Source organism: Rana temporaria, chromosome 1 (genome assembly GCF_905171775.1).
Source record: "Rana temporaria chromosome 1, aRanTem1.1, whole genome shotgun sequence".
Classification (NCBI taxonomy): domain Eukaryota; kingdom Metazoa; phylum Chordata; class Amphibia; order Anura; family Ranidae; genus Rana; species Rana temporaria.
The window spans coordinates 116,942,150-116,958,715 of NC_053489.1; the positions used below are offsets into that span (position 1 = coordinate 116,942,150).

Below are 16,566 nucleotides of genomic sequence, written 5' to 3' on the forward strand. Positions count from 1 at the left end.
TTCCTTGTTAGGCTTGTTGAGGAACTCAACAAGCTTGCTTTGCGTACACACTGTCAAGACAAAATCTCCTCTTTTCTCAAACGCGGTGACATACAACACATACAACGGCAGGGGAACTTCGATTCCACTGGCTAAACTCTTGGGGCTGGTTTTGCTAATTTCATGTGTTTGCGTGTTAAGTAAAAGTTTGTTAAGAGACGATTTGCACTTTTTAGTCTGTTACAGCTTGAAAAATGTGTTATCTCCATTAAAAACGCTACTTTTACTCCCGTCTCATACTTTATTCTGAGCAAGCGCGGGTTTCTTAGCATACACACACTCATGTTTCTCGTCGGAAACCAGCCCGACCAGGAACTCGACGAGCCAATTTGAGACTCCCGTTGAGGAAATAGAGAACTTGCTCTCTTTTTGGCTCATCAAGTTTCTCGACAGTTTCCTCAACGAAAATGTACACACGACCGGTTTCCTCAGCAAAAAAATATCTCCCAGTTTTTGCAGAGAAACTCGGTCGTGTGTACGAGGCCTGCGTGTTCCTGTTATCAGGCTGTTTGTCATAGGAAAAATATGAAGGTTGAAATAATTGGCTGGTTCTTCTACACATGTGTAAGGGCCGCAAAGCAGAAATCTTATACTACTTTATCAGGGGAAAAAAGATAAGGACAACCTTCATAGATAGGTATGTAAAAGTTTAATTTTTTGGTCTCATTTGTGCTAAAAATGAACCTGTGGCAAAATTGTGCACACTAAAGTATTTACATATTCTGAACAAGTAGAAAAATCTTTTTAAAACAAGCCTTTATTAATTTCTGTAAGTATAGGCATTGTCATACCTCCTAACTATTTGAAATGGGAAGGAAGGACACCTATTAGAAAAAGTATATAGGCATAAGACACACCCCCGTCACACCCCCTTAACCAATTAAAGACCAGCCACTGCAATTATACTGTGGCAGGTTGGCTCTCCTAAACGAATCAGCGTCATTGTACGTTGGCCGCTTTAAGACCACTAGGGGGTACGCGCGTGCCCGCGGTGCAACGCCGCAGCCAGTGCACGTGCCCGGTGGCCGAGATGTCTGCCGGACACCCGCAATCGTTTCTGGGAGAGACAGAATGGGGTTCTGTCAATGTAAACCGACAGAACCCCGTTCTGTCAGGGGAGGATAGACACATATGCCATAAATCTGTCCCCTAATTTGTAGATGCTATAACTTTTGCGCAAACCAATCACTATACGCGTATTGCGTTTTTTTTACCAAGAATATGTAGAACAATACATATCGCCCTAAACTGGTGAAGAAACTTGTTTTTTTTACATTTTTTTGGGTTATATTTTTTATATCAAAAAGTAAAAAATATATATATTTTTTTCAAAATGGTCTGTCTTTTTTTGTTTATAGTGCAAAAAATAAATAAATGTAGATGTGATCAAATACCAGCAATAGAAAGCTCTATTTATTGGAAAAAAATACATACATTTGGATATGACTGCGCAATTGTCAGTTAAAGCGACACAGTGCCATGTCACAAAAAATGGCCTGGTCATTAAGGGGGGAAATCCTTTGGGTCCTTAAGTGGTTAAAGGAGAATTATACAAAAGACATGATTAGATGAACCCAAAAGTGCTTTTTTTAACCGCTACTATTGCTTTATACTAGTTTTTGACATTTACAAATCCAGCAATTTAGAAACTGGATGAAAGGTTTAGCACTGTGAAGCATATTCCATAGCTGAATAGTGCATCTTATATAAAATGTTATAGATCAGGCCAAAATGAGGGATAAATGAGGAGGACAGAGGGACAAATGGACTTTGTTCTAAATCAGGGATAGTTGGGAGCTATGGGCATTCTTGAGAAACAGAGGCACAGAAATCTTAGCTCTTTCCCTATTACTTTCTATTGCTGCAGACTTTTGGCAGTCTTCTAATGTGATCTTTGGGGATCTTTGAGAATGAATTACTTCACAGTATAATCAACTACTGAGGTAAGGGAAACTTTTTTTATTGTTTGTTAGGAATATGTAATTACGTTCAATGTCCATAATCTTGGCACAGGTGTACTTTAACCACTTAAGCCCCGGACCAAAATGCTGCCTAAAGACCCAAGGGGTTTTTACAGTTCGGGACTGCGTTGCTTTAACAGACAATTGCGCGGTCGTGCGACGTGGCTCCCAAACAAAATTGGCGTCTTTTTTTCCCCACAAATAGAGCTTTCTTTTGGTGGTATTTGATCACCTCTGCGGTTTTTATTTTTTGCGCTATAAACAAAAATAGAGCGACAATTTTGAAAAAAATGCAATATTTTTTACTTTTTGCTGTAATAAATATCCCCCAAAACATATATAACATTTTTTATTTCCTCAGTTTAGGCCGATACGTATTCTTCTACCTATTTTTGGTAAAAAAAATCGCAATAATCGTTTATCGGTTGGTTTGCGCAAAATTTATAGCGTTTACAAAATAGGGGATAGTTTTTTTGCATTTTTATTTATTATTTTTTTTTTTTACTACTAATGGCGGCGATCAGCGATTTTTTTCGTGACTGCGACATTATGGCGGACACTTCGGACAATTTTGACACATTTTTGGGACAATTGTCATTTTCACAGCAAAAAATGCATTTAAATTGCATTGTTTATTGTGAAAATGACAGTTGCAGTTTGGGAGTTAAACATAGGGGGCGCTGTAGGAGTTAGTGTTCACTGTGTATGTGTTTACTAGTGTAGGGGTGTGTGGCTGTAGGAATGACGTCATTGATCGTGTCTCCCCTATAAAAGGGATGACGCGATCGATGCGCCGACACAGTGAAGCACGGGGAAGCCGTGTTTACACACGGCTCTCCCCGTTCTTCAGCTCCGGGGAGCGATCGCGACGGAGCGGCTATAAACAAATAGCCGCGCCGTCGTCCCGGATCGCTCCCCGAGCGGACCCGACCTCTGCATGTACCGGGGGGGGTCCCGATCGGACCCCCCACCCACGTCTAGCAGAGGACGTACAGGTACGTGATTGTGCCTGTCCGTGCCATTCTGCCGACGTAAATGTACATGAGGAGGTTGGGAAGTGGTTAAAGCTTTTGTTACCTCAATACTTCATATTCCTAATATGTGCCTGCTGTACCATGTACTTGTAAGAGAAAGTATCCTGTTCTCTTTGTATTGCTTCCTTTATGTGAAATCCCGGGTGTTCCTGCCAGTCCTTCTGCTTTCCTATTAAAAACTGACCACACTAAACAGGAGTGCACAACATATTCAGTTCTCTGGCTATGCTGGGAACCCAGTGGGCTCTCCCCCAATGATCAGACTTGCCCTGACATGTCCCTGTTGCACAGCAATTCTTAGGGAAGCTTAGTGTGCTGCTGCTTTTCCTTCCCCAGCTCTTATGCAACTGAGAACAGAGGGTATGTGATCACGTATAAAAAAGGGAAAAAATACCCCCCCCTTCTCCCTTTTTTTTTTTTTTAGTTCTAATTTTTTCTTCCAATTGCTGGAAAATAGGAAAAAGGTAACGTGTGACTCCGGGTCAGTTATTTAAACAACAAGCGGCTACATTGGTCAGATACTAGTCTTATAAGCTACTACATTAATCTGGGCCGCCATATACTTGATGAATGTTGTTACTTTTCAACTGCAAATTACAATTTGTATGTTTTATTTTTCTGTTGTATTGACCTGATTTCGCCCGCTGTGGGTGCTAATAAAGATTATATTTGAAAAAACTGTATAATGTTTTTTTTTATACCTATACAAAAATGTTTTGGCTTTCCATTCAATTTTAAACTGAATGGGTTATTTTACAGGGTGAGTGTTTACAACCACTTTAAATGGCAGCTAACTTTGTTCCACAGGATGCACACCAAAGTGACAAATATGAAATATATCACTTTCCGTCCAGGTATATGTAATCTTACCTATAACGTTTGAATGGTATTAGTAGCTCTTTCACATAAAATAACATTTCAGGTTTACTGGTCTTTTGCGTACTCAAGGGAAAGGTCTTAACTCTAAAAATATACTGTAAATCACAAAATGTCACAAACTTGGTTTTATTAAACCCTAATATAAAATGTATAGCACTTGTAAAGTGTGTCAAAATACAAAGACAAACCTAGGGTGGTTCTTAACAGGAATGGCACTATACTTATGTATAGTAGGCTCTAAACAAAGTCATTAATGAAAAATATGCTTTTCTGGGTCCAAAAACAAAAGTATTATAATGAAAACATGCAATCTGCAGGACCCATATGCTAGTACTGTTGTCATGTTACCATCTGACGTTGTAAACAGTCTAATGTTATATCACATTGTACCTAGGGACATAGCTTACCCCAAATGGCTGAGCGCGGATGGAGGCATGTTATGCAGATGGTGTTGTTGCCAGCCAGTAACTGAGCCAAGGTGGTGAAGGGCGCTGCTATTAAACCCAGAGAGAGATGACAGGTCTGCACTGCTTAGGGAATATTCTACAGCAGAAATGAACAAACAAAGAAGTGCGCAGGTTAGCATTTCAGCAAAATGGATACATATTCTTAAGCATGTCCAAGGGGTCAATGGGATTTTAGAAATTACATATATTGAACTCGGCTCCAAAATACAACAGCATAGAAGGATCTGCATACTGTGCTTCTTAGGCCTCGTACACACGACCAAGAAACTCGACGGGCGAAACACATCGTTTTCCTCGTCGAGTTCCTTGTTAGGCTGTCGAAACTCGACGAGCCAATTTTCTCCATTCCCGTCAAGGAAATAGAGAACATGCTCTCTTTTTGGCTCGTCGAGTTTCTCGACAGTTTCCTCGATGAAAATGTACACACGACCGGTTTCCTCGGCAAGAAAATATCTCCCAGCAAGTTTCTTGCTGGTATTTGCCGAGAAACTCGGTCGTGTGTACGAGGCCTCATGCCTCATACACATGATCCGATTGTTGGCAGGGGATTGTGTGATGATAGACTGTTGGCCTAAAATCTGATCGTTTGTACCCTCCTTCAGACAAATGTTGTCCAACTTTCAGCCAACAAATGTTGTATAGCAGGCTAGTATATTTTCGGTGGACAGCGGTCTGTTGTCAGATTTTCGTATTGTCTGTACACAAGTCCGTCACACAAAAGTCTAAAGTGCAAACATGCATGCTCGGAATCAATGCTCACCAAACACGACATTAGCAGAAGGTGCCCAAGAGGTGGCTCTCAAGAGCTGAAATTCCCCATAGTACGTCACTACGTTCGTGTTTGTTGGCTGACAATTGTGTGCCGTTAGTATGCATGACAAAATCCAGGCACGCGCCCTTTTGACAAAAGTCTGACGCTCGGTTGGCCAAAAATCGGATCATGGGTACAAGGCCTTAGGTTCAAATTCTGACAATTGGCTTAATACCAGGATAATGTAATTTGTTTTCAGTCGTAAGACCATTTTTTACCCAATTGGACTTTTTGGTCTGAAAAGAACCAACAAATCCAATATGGTTTTAAACATTAAGACTACTCCTGTTTTTTTTAGCTTTGTGAACTGAGCCTAATGCGACCTAGGTAAAACCCAACTCAGGCCAAATGGGGGAACAGAAATCAAAACCCTGCATCCATCTCCACACAAAACTTTTTTTTTTGTTGTTGTTGTTGATAGACTTGGTTAAAGTAAACACTTCTGTCAAATTCGTATTGCTGTCCTTGACCCCATTGGGAGAATTACACCTTAGGACAAGAAACAAATGAAGCAGTCACCAGCAGGGCAGGAAGTCATAGTCAGTGATAATAACCTGACAGAAGTTCTAACCATTTCCCATTTTATTGAAATAAATATGTTTTGTTGGAGTCCGTGTCCCCACTGGAAAGATTTCCACTCACTTCCTGATATTACAGGGAAAAAAGGGGACATCTCATCATGGTGGACGCAGAGCACAATAAAACCAGACATTGGGGTTCTTAGCACTTCCCCAATAAAAGAAGAATGGGCCTTTATTTTTTTGTCTGGAGTTCAGCTTTAACCACTTCCATACAGGGCACTTACGCACCTTCCCGCCCAAGCCAATTTTCAGCTTTCAGCACTGTCGCACTTTGAATGGCAATTGTGCGGTCATGCTACACTGTACCGAAACAAAATTGGCGTCCTTTTTTCCCCCACAAATAGAGCTTTCTTTTGGTGTTATTTGATCACCTCTGCGATTTTTTTTTTGCGCAACAACTAAAAAAAATTACTTTTTTATTTTTTTCTGTTAATTTTTTTGTAAATAAGTACGTTTTCTCTTTCAATTACGGGCACTGATATGGCGGCACTGATGGGCACCGATGAGATGGCACTGATGGACATCGATGAGGTAGTACTGACGGGCACAGATGAGGTGGCACTGATTGGCGGCGCTGGTATGCGACACTGATGGGCACACATAGGCGGCACTGATGGGCACACATAGGCGGCACTGATGGGCACTCATGGGCAGCACTGATGGGCACTTATGGGCGGCACTCATGGGCACTCATGGGCGGCACTGATGGGCACTCATGGGCGGCACTGATGGGCACTCATGGGCGGCACTGATGGATACTTATGGGTGGCACAGATGGGCACTGATAGGTGGGCACTGGGCATGGATGGGCACTGTGGGGTGGCACTGATGGACACTGTGGGGTGGCACTGATGGACACTGTGGGGTGGCACTGATGGACACTGTGGGGAGGCACTGATTTACCCATGTGTGCCAATCAGTGGGCACTGATTGGCATCTTTTTTTTTTTTATGTTTTTTTTTTTTGCCCCTTTTTTTTTTTTTTTTTTTTTGCCCTTCCCTGGTCCAGGGTGGGCTTCCCTGGTGGTCCAGTGTGGCGATCCGAGGGGGGGCTGCGCTGATAAACAATCAGCGCAAACCCCCCCTGTCAGGAGAGCCGCCGATCGGCTCTCCTCTACTCGCGTCTGTCAGACGCGAGTGAGGAAGAGCCATCAACGGCTCTTCCTGTTTACATCGTGATCAGCCGTGGTTGGACATGGCTGATCACGTGGTAAAGAATCTCCGTGAGAGACTCTTTACCGAGATCGGTGTTGCGGGGTGTCAGACTGACACCCCGCAACAACGATCGCCGCGATGCGCGCCCCCGGGGGCGCACAGCGGCTCAGAATCCTGAGGACGTCATATGACGTCCGGTCAGGATTCTACAACCACTTTGCCGCCGTCAATTTGTCATTGGCGGGCGGCAAGTGGTTAAATATACTGACAATCATCAATATGCACATTTATTTTCATGGTCAGACAAAATCAACCCCCTGATGGAATTAAACTGTTGCACATATCAAGCAATTTCACCATAGTCACCTGACAATCTGACAGATGAAGGACACAGTGAAAACCTCCCTGCTGATTCCTTTTTATTTACTTCCAATAAATATAAAATATTAAAAAAAGCAATTATACTTCCTATTGGAAGAAAATGATTTTCAGTGGGTTTGAACACTTCTGCATGAATTTGCCTTGCTGATGAAAAGCCCGTTTATTATTTTGTGCAGATAATTATTTTTGTTGCTATACAAAGCAAAAAAAAAAAAAGAAAATATTCCCCCCACCTTCACTGAGATGTATTTTAGTTTCACAAAATAAAGGTAATACTGTATAATTTGTTTCATGACTAAAATCTAAACTAACAGGATTAGTTCTACTGTATAAAGATCAATAATGCAAAGATAAAGACAGCAGATCCAGAAGGGGGAGGGGCTGTCTTACATTTAAGTTGAGCCATCTGGATAGAACTGAACTTGTTAGAAGAAGCCCAACCGAATGGCAGATCCTACTTTAGTTTATATTTTAACTCTTTTATATGAAATAGCTAACAAGGAACAGCAACTGAAAGAAAAATACGGCAAGTGCAAAGGGACATGCTGTTTATCATGTGCAAATTTCTGGTTCTTAACCCTTTCACACCTAAGACCCCTTTCACACTGGGGCGGTTTTCAGGTACTTTTGCGCTGGAAACAGCCTCTGCTAAGCGCCTGAAACCCACTTCCCATTCATTCCAGTGTGTCTTTTCACACTCGGGCGGTGTGCTTGCGGAACGTTCTTAAAAGTCCTGCAAGCGGCATCTTCGAGGAGGGTTGGAAGGGCTGGATTTAGGGCTTCCAAAACACCCTGCCCATTGGAATGAATCGCTTTGAAACTGTAGCTTTAACCATTTTTTAACCTGCTTGCGGGTGAAAAGCATTGCAAAAACGACCATCGCTTTAGTGCTAACAGCCAGCGCTTTCAGTGTAAAAGCAGTCCAAGGGTAAAACAAAATCATAATGCCTAAGCCCTATTTAGCAACTTTGACATGTGTTAGTAAAACCGTACATATTGTCACAACTACTTTGTGTATCCAGATGGATCATACCTTGTTTTTCAGGACAATTTGGGCTTTCTTTTGGTTATAAAGGGTAATGGATATCTTCTGTTTTTTTTTTTTTTTTTTTTTATTTACCTGTAAATTTCTTGCTACTACCATAACCTACCACCAAAGATAAACCCAAAGCAAATTCTTCAGCTCTTGGCGATCGCAGCAATACCACATATGTGGTATTGCTGCCAAAATGCCCGCGCTGGCAAAATGGGCGCGCTGGCAAAATGCCCGGCGTAAGCGCGCGCAATTTAAATGATCCCGTAGGGGGCGGGAATCATTTAAATTAGGCACGTTCCCGCGCCGATCGTAGAGCGCATGCTCCGTCGGGAAACTTTCACGATGTGCATTGCGGCAAATGACATCGCAAGGACGTCATTTGCTTCAAAGTGAACGTGAATGGCATCCAGTGCCATTCACGAATCACTTACGAAAACTACGTAAATTCGAAATTTCGCGACGCGGGAACGACGGGTATACGTAACATTGACTGCCCCTGCTATTACGCGAAAGACGCCGTACGGAAACAACGTAAACTGCGTACGCAGGGCTCGCGTAACGTTGTGAATCGGCGTTAGTATGCAATTTTGTTTGAGTACCATGTCGCACAAGCGCGTAATTATCAGTTAAAGCGGCACAGTGACGAATCGCAAAAAGTGCTCTGGTCAGGAAGGGGGTAAATTCTTCCGGGGCTGAAGTGGTTAACATGTACTGGCATCATAATTGTACTTTCTTTTAAATGGACATATGATCAAAAATATATACTTTTTATCTACAGTAACACTCTTTTTTTTTTTAACTATCACTGATCAAAGTATAAAAAATGTTCATTTTGTAGTTTATGTAATTATTTTTCAAGGCAATATCACCAAAAGAGAGCCTTGTTTGTATTTTATACATCTTTTATATGTATTGCTTTGTTATTATCAAGTAATGAGTTATTGCTGAGTTATTTGTAGGTGGTGTACAAATGTGAACGCCGAAGTGGATAAATAATAAATCATCACCAACAGTTTACTAAGATAAAGATGAAAGTTGTACTACCCTTTATTTTTTTTTTCAAACTGTGTTTCTTTCCTAATAAAATGCCAATTGATTTACACATGTTTTAAATCAAATAAAAAGCTGTCTGAGAGCTGACAATTTTATTTTTTTTCTAGCGCTGCTTACCAGTGCCATACGATGTTGAAATTGCTGATGGGTATCCTCCCATCCCCTGCCCAGGTAAAGTCGGTGTTGCTACATTAACCACTGGGGTAGCCAGTGACTGAGCAGATTGTGAGTTGTTTATCCTTTGATTCTATTAAGAGAGACAGAAGAAAAAAAATAAAAACAAGATTATTAGTACGTTTATCAGGTGCATAATGTTTTTTTTTTTTTTATGTGAAGAAAAAAAAAACTTCAGCATGATACAAATTAATCATTTAGCATGTGGCTCCCATGAACTCTTCCAACCCTATCATTTACAATCTTTCAAGAGACCAAGTGTCGCCATGGCAACCCATTACATCAGCTTCTCCTAGGCAATTGAACTTGCCACGAGTAAAGATTGCTTTATTGTGGGTTGAAAACAGACCATGTGGAAAATTGATGAAATATGCATACTGTACTATCATTGTTTCTTTATCATTCAAATGCAAAAATGTCATTAAAATTACCAGTGACTGGGCTTAGACTTATTGCAAAAAGACACTTTGACAATGGATGTCCGCTGCAGTTAATAAGATTAGCAGCAGATGGCAGTAAGGATCCTTTTGTTTTGCTTTTTGGTCATTTTGCTTTTTTTTTTTTTTTAGCAAGTCTCAATATTTCACATTATATATGACACAAGTTTATACATATTTTAGCAACTGGTCATCGACATGACAATGCACCTATTATTAAACCTGGGGAGGTTTCCAGTTTTGTAATTTGCACTAGCAATAGTAACATCAGTAATTATTATAGTCTATTTAAATATAATCTGGGTTTGCGTATATTTTCCTTCACGGTAACAGTGAAAAAAAGTAAAAGAGTAAAGCCTTTCTTAAACACTTTTTGCCACTTACCAAAAGGAGATCGACATCCTCAGACTGAGAGCAAGGAAAAGGAGTATTAAGTAACAATTAGTAATGATGCATTATTAATAAAGGTGAAATGATAGTTGAAATATAATGTTGCTTGCAGATTTTTAAATGCACAGGAATTCTCCAGCTCATCCAGCAGTGCTGTGTCACTGCTTTCATTTGTCATTAATACAGAAAATATATTACTAACCTCCCTCCCCTCCTGACTCTACCTGGATGCTGAAGTGTGACCCACTTAGGTCAATAATCTAATCCCAGTAGAAAACTCATTTTTTTAAGGGCCAACAAATAAATCATTCTGGTGCCTTTATGTAAGGTACAGCAGGGGAATTGTTATTGTGAACTGACCAGTGTAACTTGTTCTTTTATATTATGTAAGGATCTACAAAATTAACTATTATTAAATCTTTCTGTCTTCTCTTTTTTTTTTCTTCTAAAAAACAAACAAACATCATCTTATAAAAATATAATATAAATTGATAAAATTGCATTAAAAAAATGCAACAATACTTACCTCCTCTTTGATGTTTAAAGGGGTTGTAAAGGTACAATTTTTTTCCTAAATAGCTTCCTTTACCTTAGTGCAGTCCTCTTTCACTTACCTCGTCCTTCGATTTTGCTTTTAAATGTCCTTATTTCTTCTGAGAAATACTCACTTCCTGTCTCTGTCTGTAACTCCACACAGTAATGCAAGTCTTTCTCCCTGGTGTGGAGTGTCGTGCTCGCCCCTCCCTTGGACTACAGGAGAGTCAGCACGCTCTCTACATTGCAGATAGAGAAAGGAGCTGTGTGTTAGTGGGTGTCCTGACTAAGGTGACCACATTTCCAAACTACCATTCAGGGACACCCTCCCTTCCCAAAAATCAGCTTGTGCTGTAACGAATCACAGCACAGTAATTGGACACAAGAGGCGGGGTTTATGATTTCTCCAATCACAAGCAGGGGGCGGGATTGTGCTGCTCCAGGCATTCCCGGCCAGGACAAGTACTGTCAGTGAGTAAAGCGGTGATGTGACGGTCTTTTTTGGGGGCATCAGATTGGCCCGGGGGGGGGGGGTGGGGTGGTGGCTGTGTCAGTTTAATTCCGGGACACTGTATTGCCCTGGAATGAATGTGCCCGGGACAGACCTGCAAAATGCGGGACTGTTCCGGGCAATCCGGGACACGTGGTCACCCTAGTCCTGACTCTCCTGTATTCCAAGGGAGGGGGCGAGCACGACACTCCACACCAGGGAGAAAGCCTCTCATTATTGTGTGTAGTTACAGACAGAAGAACAGGAAGTGAGGATTTCTCAGAAGAAATAAGGACATTTAAAAGCAAAATTGAAGGATGAGGTAAGTGAAGGAGGACTGCACTAAGGTAAAGGAAGCTATTTAGGAAATAAAAATTGTACCTTTACAACCCCTTTAAGGTCTAGTCAGGGGCGGACTGACCATTGGGTCTCTTGGGCACTGCCCGAGGGTCCCATGCCACTAGAGGGCCCCATCAGGGTTGCCAGGCTCAATAAAACCAGGGACAGTATGTAAACATCTGTCCCTGATATGTCCGAAACCGACATGCTTTTGATTTAAGCTGCCCTGCCTCTGCACTGGCTCCTGGCGTGGTGGCCATCTGTAAGCCTGTGGGCCCCATAATCTTCTTTTACCCAGGGGCCCCATAATCTTCTATTGCCCGAGGCCCCATAATCTTCTATTGCCCGGGGGCCCCATGAGTTGTCAGTCCACCCCTGGGTCCAGTACTGTTTGTGTTTAAGGTAACCTACTTCCCGTGAGCCCATGCTGTCATGGACCTGCTCCCTGGGTAAACTTCCTTTCTTTTTAGTTTTAAATGTTTAAAGCTTATATTTATTTTTACCATTATTCAAAAATCTTTAAGTTACACATTTACATTTAATACGGGATGCACCAATGACAGTGGTGTCACAGGCCATACAAAGCTGGTGGGCAAGAGTCACTTCCCTGACTCATTCAGGTGTGTGTGTAAACTTTCGCTTGAACTATTGAACTATGTTAACAATATATATATATTTTTTTGTTTCATCAAAGCTGCTAAGTCTGGTAGACAAAATAAAGAGGATAGCAGAGCTTATATTGAAGACGGATCAGCTTCAAAATAGGTATGTATAGCGATTTCTTCTTTACAGGTTAGTCTTAAGCCCTGTACACACGATCAGTTTGTCTGATGAAAACAGACCGATGGACCGTTTTCATCGGACAAACCGATCGTGTGTGGGCCCCATCAGTTTGTTTTCCCTCGGTGAAAAAAAATAGAACAAAACTACGATCGAAAAAAACGATCGTCTGTGTGGAAGTCCATCGGTTAAAAATCCACGCATGCTCAGAATCAAGTCGATGCATGCTCGGAAGCATTGAACTTAATTTTTCTCAGCACGTCGCAGTGTTTTACGTCACCGTGTTTGGACACTGTCGGATTTTTGACCGATGGTGTGTAGGCAAGACTGATGAAAGTCAGCTCCATCGGATTAGATTCCATCAGATATCTGATCATGTGTACAGGGCTTTAGATTGTGGATGCCGGTAAATTTACAGATATTAGTTTAAAGCGGGAGTTCACCCAATTCGTTTTTTTTTTTCTCTTTTCTCCTTAGCTTCATGCTCGTTTTGTCTAGGGGAATCGGCTATTTGTTTTAAAATATGAGCCGTACTTACCGTTTTCGAGATGCATCTTCTCCGTCGGCTTCCGGGTATGGGTCTTCGGGAGCGGGCGTTCCTTCTTGATTGACAGTCTTCCGAGAGGCTTTCGACGGTCGCATCCATCGCGTCACTCGTAGCCGAAAGAAGCCGAACGTCGGTGCGGCTCTATACTGCGCCTGCGCACCGACGTTCGGCTTCTTTCGGAAAATCGTGACGCGATGGATGCGACCGTCGGAAGCCTCTCGGAAGACTGTCAATCAAGATAGGAACGCCCAGTCCCGCAGCCCATACCCGGAAGCGACGGAGAGGATGCATCTCGTAAACGGTAAGTACAGGTCATATTTTAAAACAACTAGCCGATTCCCCTAGACAAAACGAGCATGAAGCTAAGGGGAAAATGTGTTCTCTATGGGTGAACCTCCGCTTTAAGGGTGAACGTTCTACTTTAAGAAAGGTCTCCTTTCATTTTCTGTCTTGTGTCTATAAGACTGGAAGTGATGGAGGATATTCGTAAGTGGACAACAATAGCAAAAAAAAAAACAAAAAAAACAGGTATTTTATCCATACATTATTCTATCCATTATAAAAATATTGCAAAAATATTTAGATATACCTTATAGCATTTCTAAAGGCACTGCATTTGCAATGCACAGAACAACCCAAGACTTCTCTTCTTGGGTCCCCTGCCAGCAATCTTGGCTCCTCCTCTTCTATGTCTCCACCCCCCCAGCAAGCAGCTTGCCATGCGGGTAGACATTCAGGCTCCCTCTCGAGCTGGGATGTGTGCATCCATGGATACACACAGCATGGCTCGGTTTGCCCCCCCCCAACTCGCCCTTGCCTTGCTCTGCTCTCTGCTCACAGGATTTGACTGACAGCCAATGACTCCCACTGCTCTCAGTTTTGTGTGATGAGAGCACAAATTGGGGAGAGAAGACCTTCAGCTGGGCACATCGCTGGATCGAGAGAGGACTCAGGTAAGTGTTTAGGCAAGCAAGGACACACAGCAAGTAGCAAAAACTTTTTTTTTTTACCTTACTTTAGGGAATGCATTATGGTAAATAAAAGTTCTAGCTTTAGAAACCAATTTAACTATTTACATCATTCAACCTCTTTTAGCCTAAAGTGTCAGATACTGTAAATCATAGACCAAAAGCAGTGTTAACAGTATTTCTGGATACTGCTGTTAGTTCTTTTAATAGGGATTATATTTTATATTAGAATTAATATCAGAGTAATTATAGAGCATATTCAAGGGAAATAACAGTATTATTTCCAAATAACTTTGAGTTGACTATGCATGTGAGTAAAGAATAAGCTCTTCCACTGCCAGAATGGGTTCTTGTCAGCCATATTCAGAGCAGAAGATCTATGATTTGGCATAACTCAATGTCTCACACATACAGCATGATTTTCCGACAACACATGGCACTCAGTATGGCTGAAAACAACACAAAGTTTCAATTCATCTATCGCTAACTCTGATTATTAATCTTTCAGAGCTGTTAGTCGAGATGCAATCAAGTGAGACACCCACATAACATTATCTTCCATTTTATAGATATAATAGGTGGTGGAAAAAAAATAACCACCATTTTATAATCAAAAGATTTATTAGGAATGATAACTTACCACAGAGGGCATTGTATTCTTGCTGCCAGGTGGAATAAGAACTCTAAGGTCGGGTTTACGATTGTTCATCCCCAAGTTCATTGGCGGTGGTGATTTTGTTTGCATATTTTTATTCAAGTTACCAGGTGAGACCAGCAGACCTGGTGAGTTACGATGATTGCCATACCCATTTCCTGTTAAAACAGAAAATAAAAAAAATCTGTCTTAGATAGGAAAATGTAAAGTTGGTCTCATGTTAAAGTTTCATTGCATGATCCATGACTACTATTTGTTTGGGCCCACATAACCAATGAAGTTCTAAATTGGACATGAAACGGCAATCGAGTAAGATGGATCTACATGTTACATGAGATATTTTCACTTTTGTACTATTTGACGTAACACTTGGACAACCAGATTGTAAAATGTTTTGCTATCCTATGAATGTTTCATACAACCTATATTCAGTGTGAGATCTGATAAAAGATTTTTTGGTGGATATCAATATTCAACACTGTCAGCAAAATTGAATGGAAAAACAAATAGATCAAATTAGAGAAAAATAAGGAAAATTTCCTAGCTGTATAATGTGAGCATTCTAGGAATACTAAACAGCATATTCAAAATATGAATCTTTTAGGCCGCGCATGCTCAGAATCAAGTCGACGCATGTTTGGAAGCATTGAACTTTGTTTATTTCAGCACATCGTGTGTTTTACGTCACCGTGTTCTGACCCGATCGGATTTTGAACTGATGGTGTGTACGCACATCAGACATCGGTGAACCGATGAAAACGGTCCGTCGGACTATTCTCATCGGATGGATCGACCGTGTGTACGCGGCCTAAGGCCCCGTACACACGAGGAGACATGTCTGATGAAAACGGTCCGCGGACCGTTTTCATCGGACATGTCTCCTGGGAGCTTTTGGTCTGATGTGTGTACACACCATCAGACCAAAATCCCCGCGGACAGAGAACACGGTGACGTAGAAGACAGCGATGTTCTCAAACACGGAAGTGCAATGCTTCCACGCATGCGTCGAATCAATTCGACGCATGCGTGGGATTTCGGGACGCTGGTTACACCTCATAATAGAAGGTAAACAAAGCCTACAAACCATGTGCAATCTGTGTTCTGGATGGGTACTAAACTCAGGACTCTAGCACTGCAATACAAGAGTGCTAACTACTGCAGTGATATTTATAAATAACTCTCTACCATGTTTGGAAGCCCATTTGGGCTAGGTAGGTAGATTATAGGTTTATAGTGTACCGGGCTGGATTAGCATAGGGGCAATTGAAGCTGTAGCTCCAGGCCTCTACCTTAAGATAGGACCAGCCCAGCGAGTCACTAAAGCTGCCCAGCCTGTGTGTGTACACGATTGATATGTAAATTGCGGGCTGTATTGATATGTAAATTGCGAGCGCAGACGGAGTTGCTATGTAAATCGCATGTGGCAGGTGGCATTGGTATGTAAATTGCGGGCAGCAGGCGGTATTGATAATTGATATCTAAATCGTGAGGCGCCACATTACTACTCTACTGAAGTTAACCAGAGACATCTTTTAACTCTCCCCTCTCTGTCACCACCCCCTTATACATGCCCTTACCCACCTCTCTATTTAATTTGTTTTAATAATTCATTAATAATTTATTTATTTTAACAAAAATGTTTGTGTTTTTATTTTTTTTTCCTAAAAACCTTCCACCAAAATCCTCAGCACCAGGCCAGTGATGCTTTTAATCCGGCCCTGGTAGTGTATAGGTATCCCTACGGCTAATTATTATTATTTAAGGTACCTATATAGAGCCGTCAATTTACGCAGTGCTTTACATATACATTGTACATTCCCTACCCTCAAGGAGCTTACAATCTAAGGTCCCTAACT

At 41.5% G+C, this 16,566-nt stretch overlaps 1 protein-coding gene across 16 annotated transcripts in view; it reads right to left on the reverse strand.

Moving 5' to 3' along the window:
• Positions 1–16,566, reverse strand: part of MEF2C (myocyte enhancer factor 2C) — a 375,780-nt gene that overhangs the window by 10,266 nt on the left and 348,948 nt on the right. For 10 of the 16 annotated variants that reach the window (XM_040341964.1, XM_040341978.1, XM_040341991.1 and 7 more), the window contains 4 exons: positions 14,696–14,868; positions 10,392–10,415; positions 9,514–9,643; positions 4,321–4,456 (listed from right to left, as the gene is read on the reverse strand). In XM_040341964.1, coding sequence (XP_040197898.1) covers positions 4,321–4,456; positions 9,514–9,643; positions 10,392–10,415; positions 14,696–14,868 — 463 coding nt within the window. The remainder of the gene's footprint in view (positions 1–4,320; positions 4,457–9,513; positions 9,644–10,391; positions 10,416–14,695; positions 14,869–16,566) is intronic. The other 6 variants (XM_040342013.1, XM_040342018.1, XM_040342005.1 and 3 more) reach the window with 1 other exon arrangement.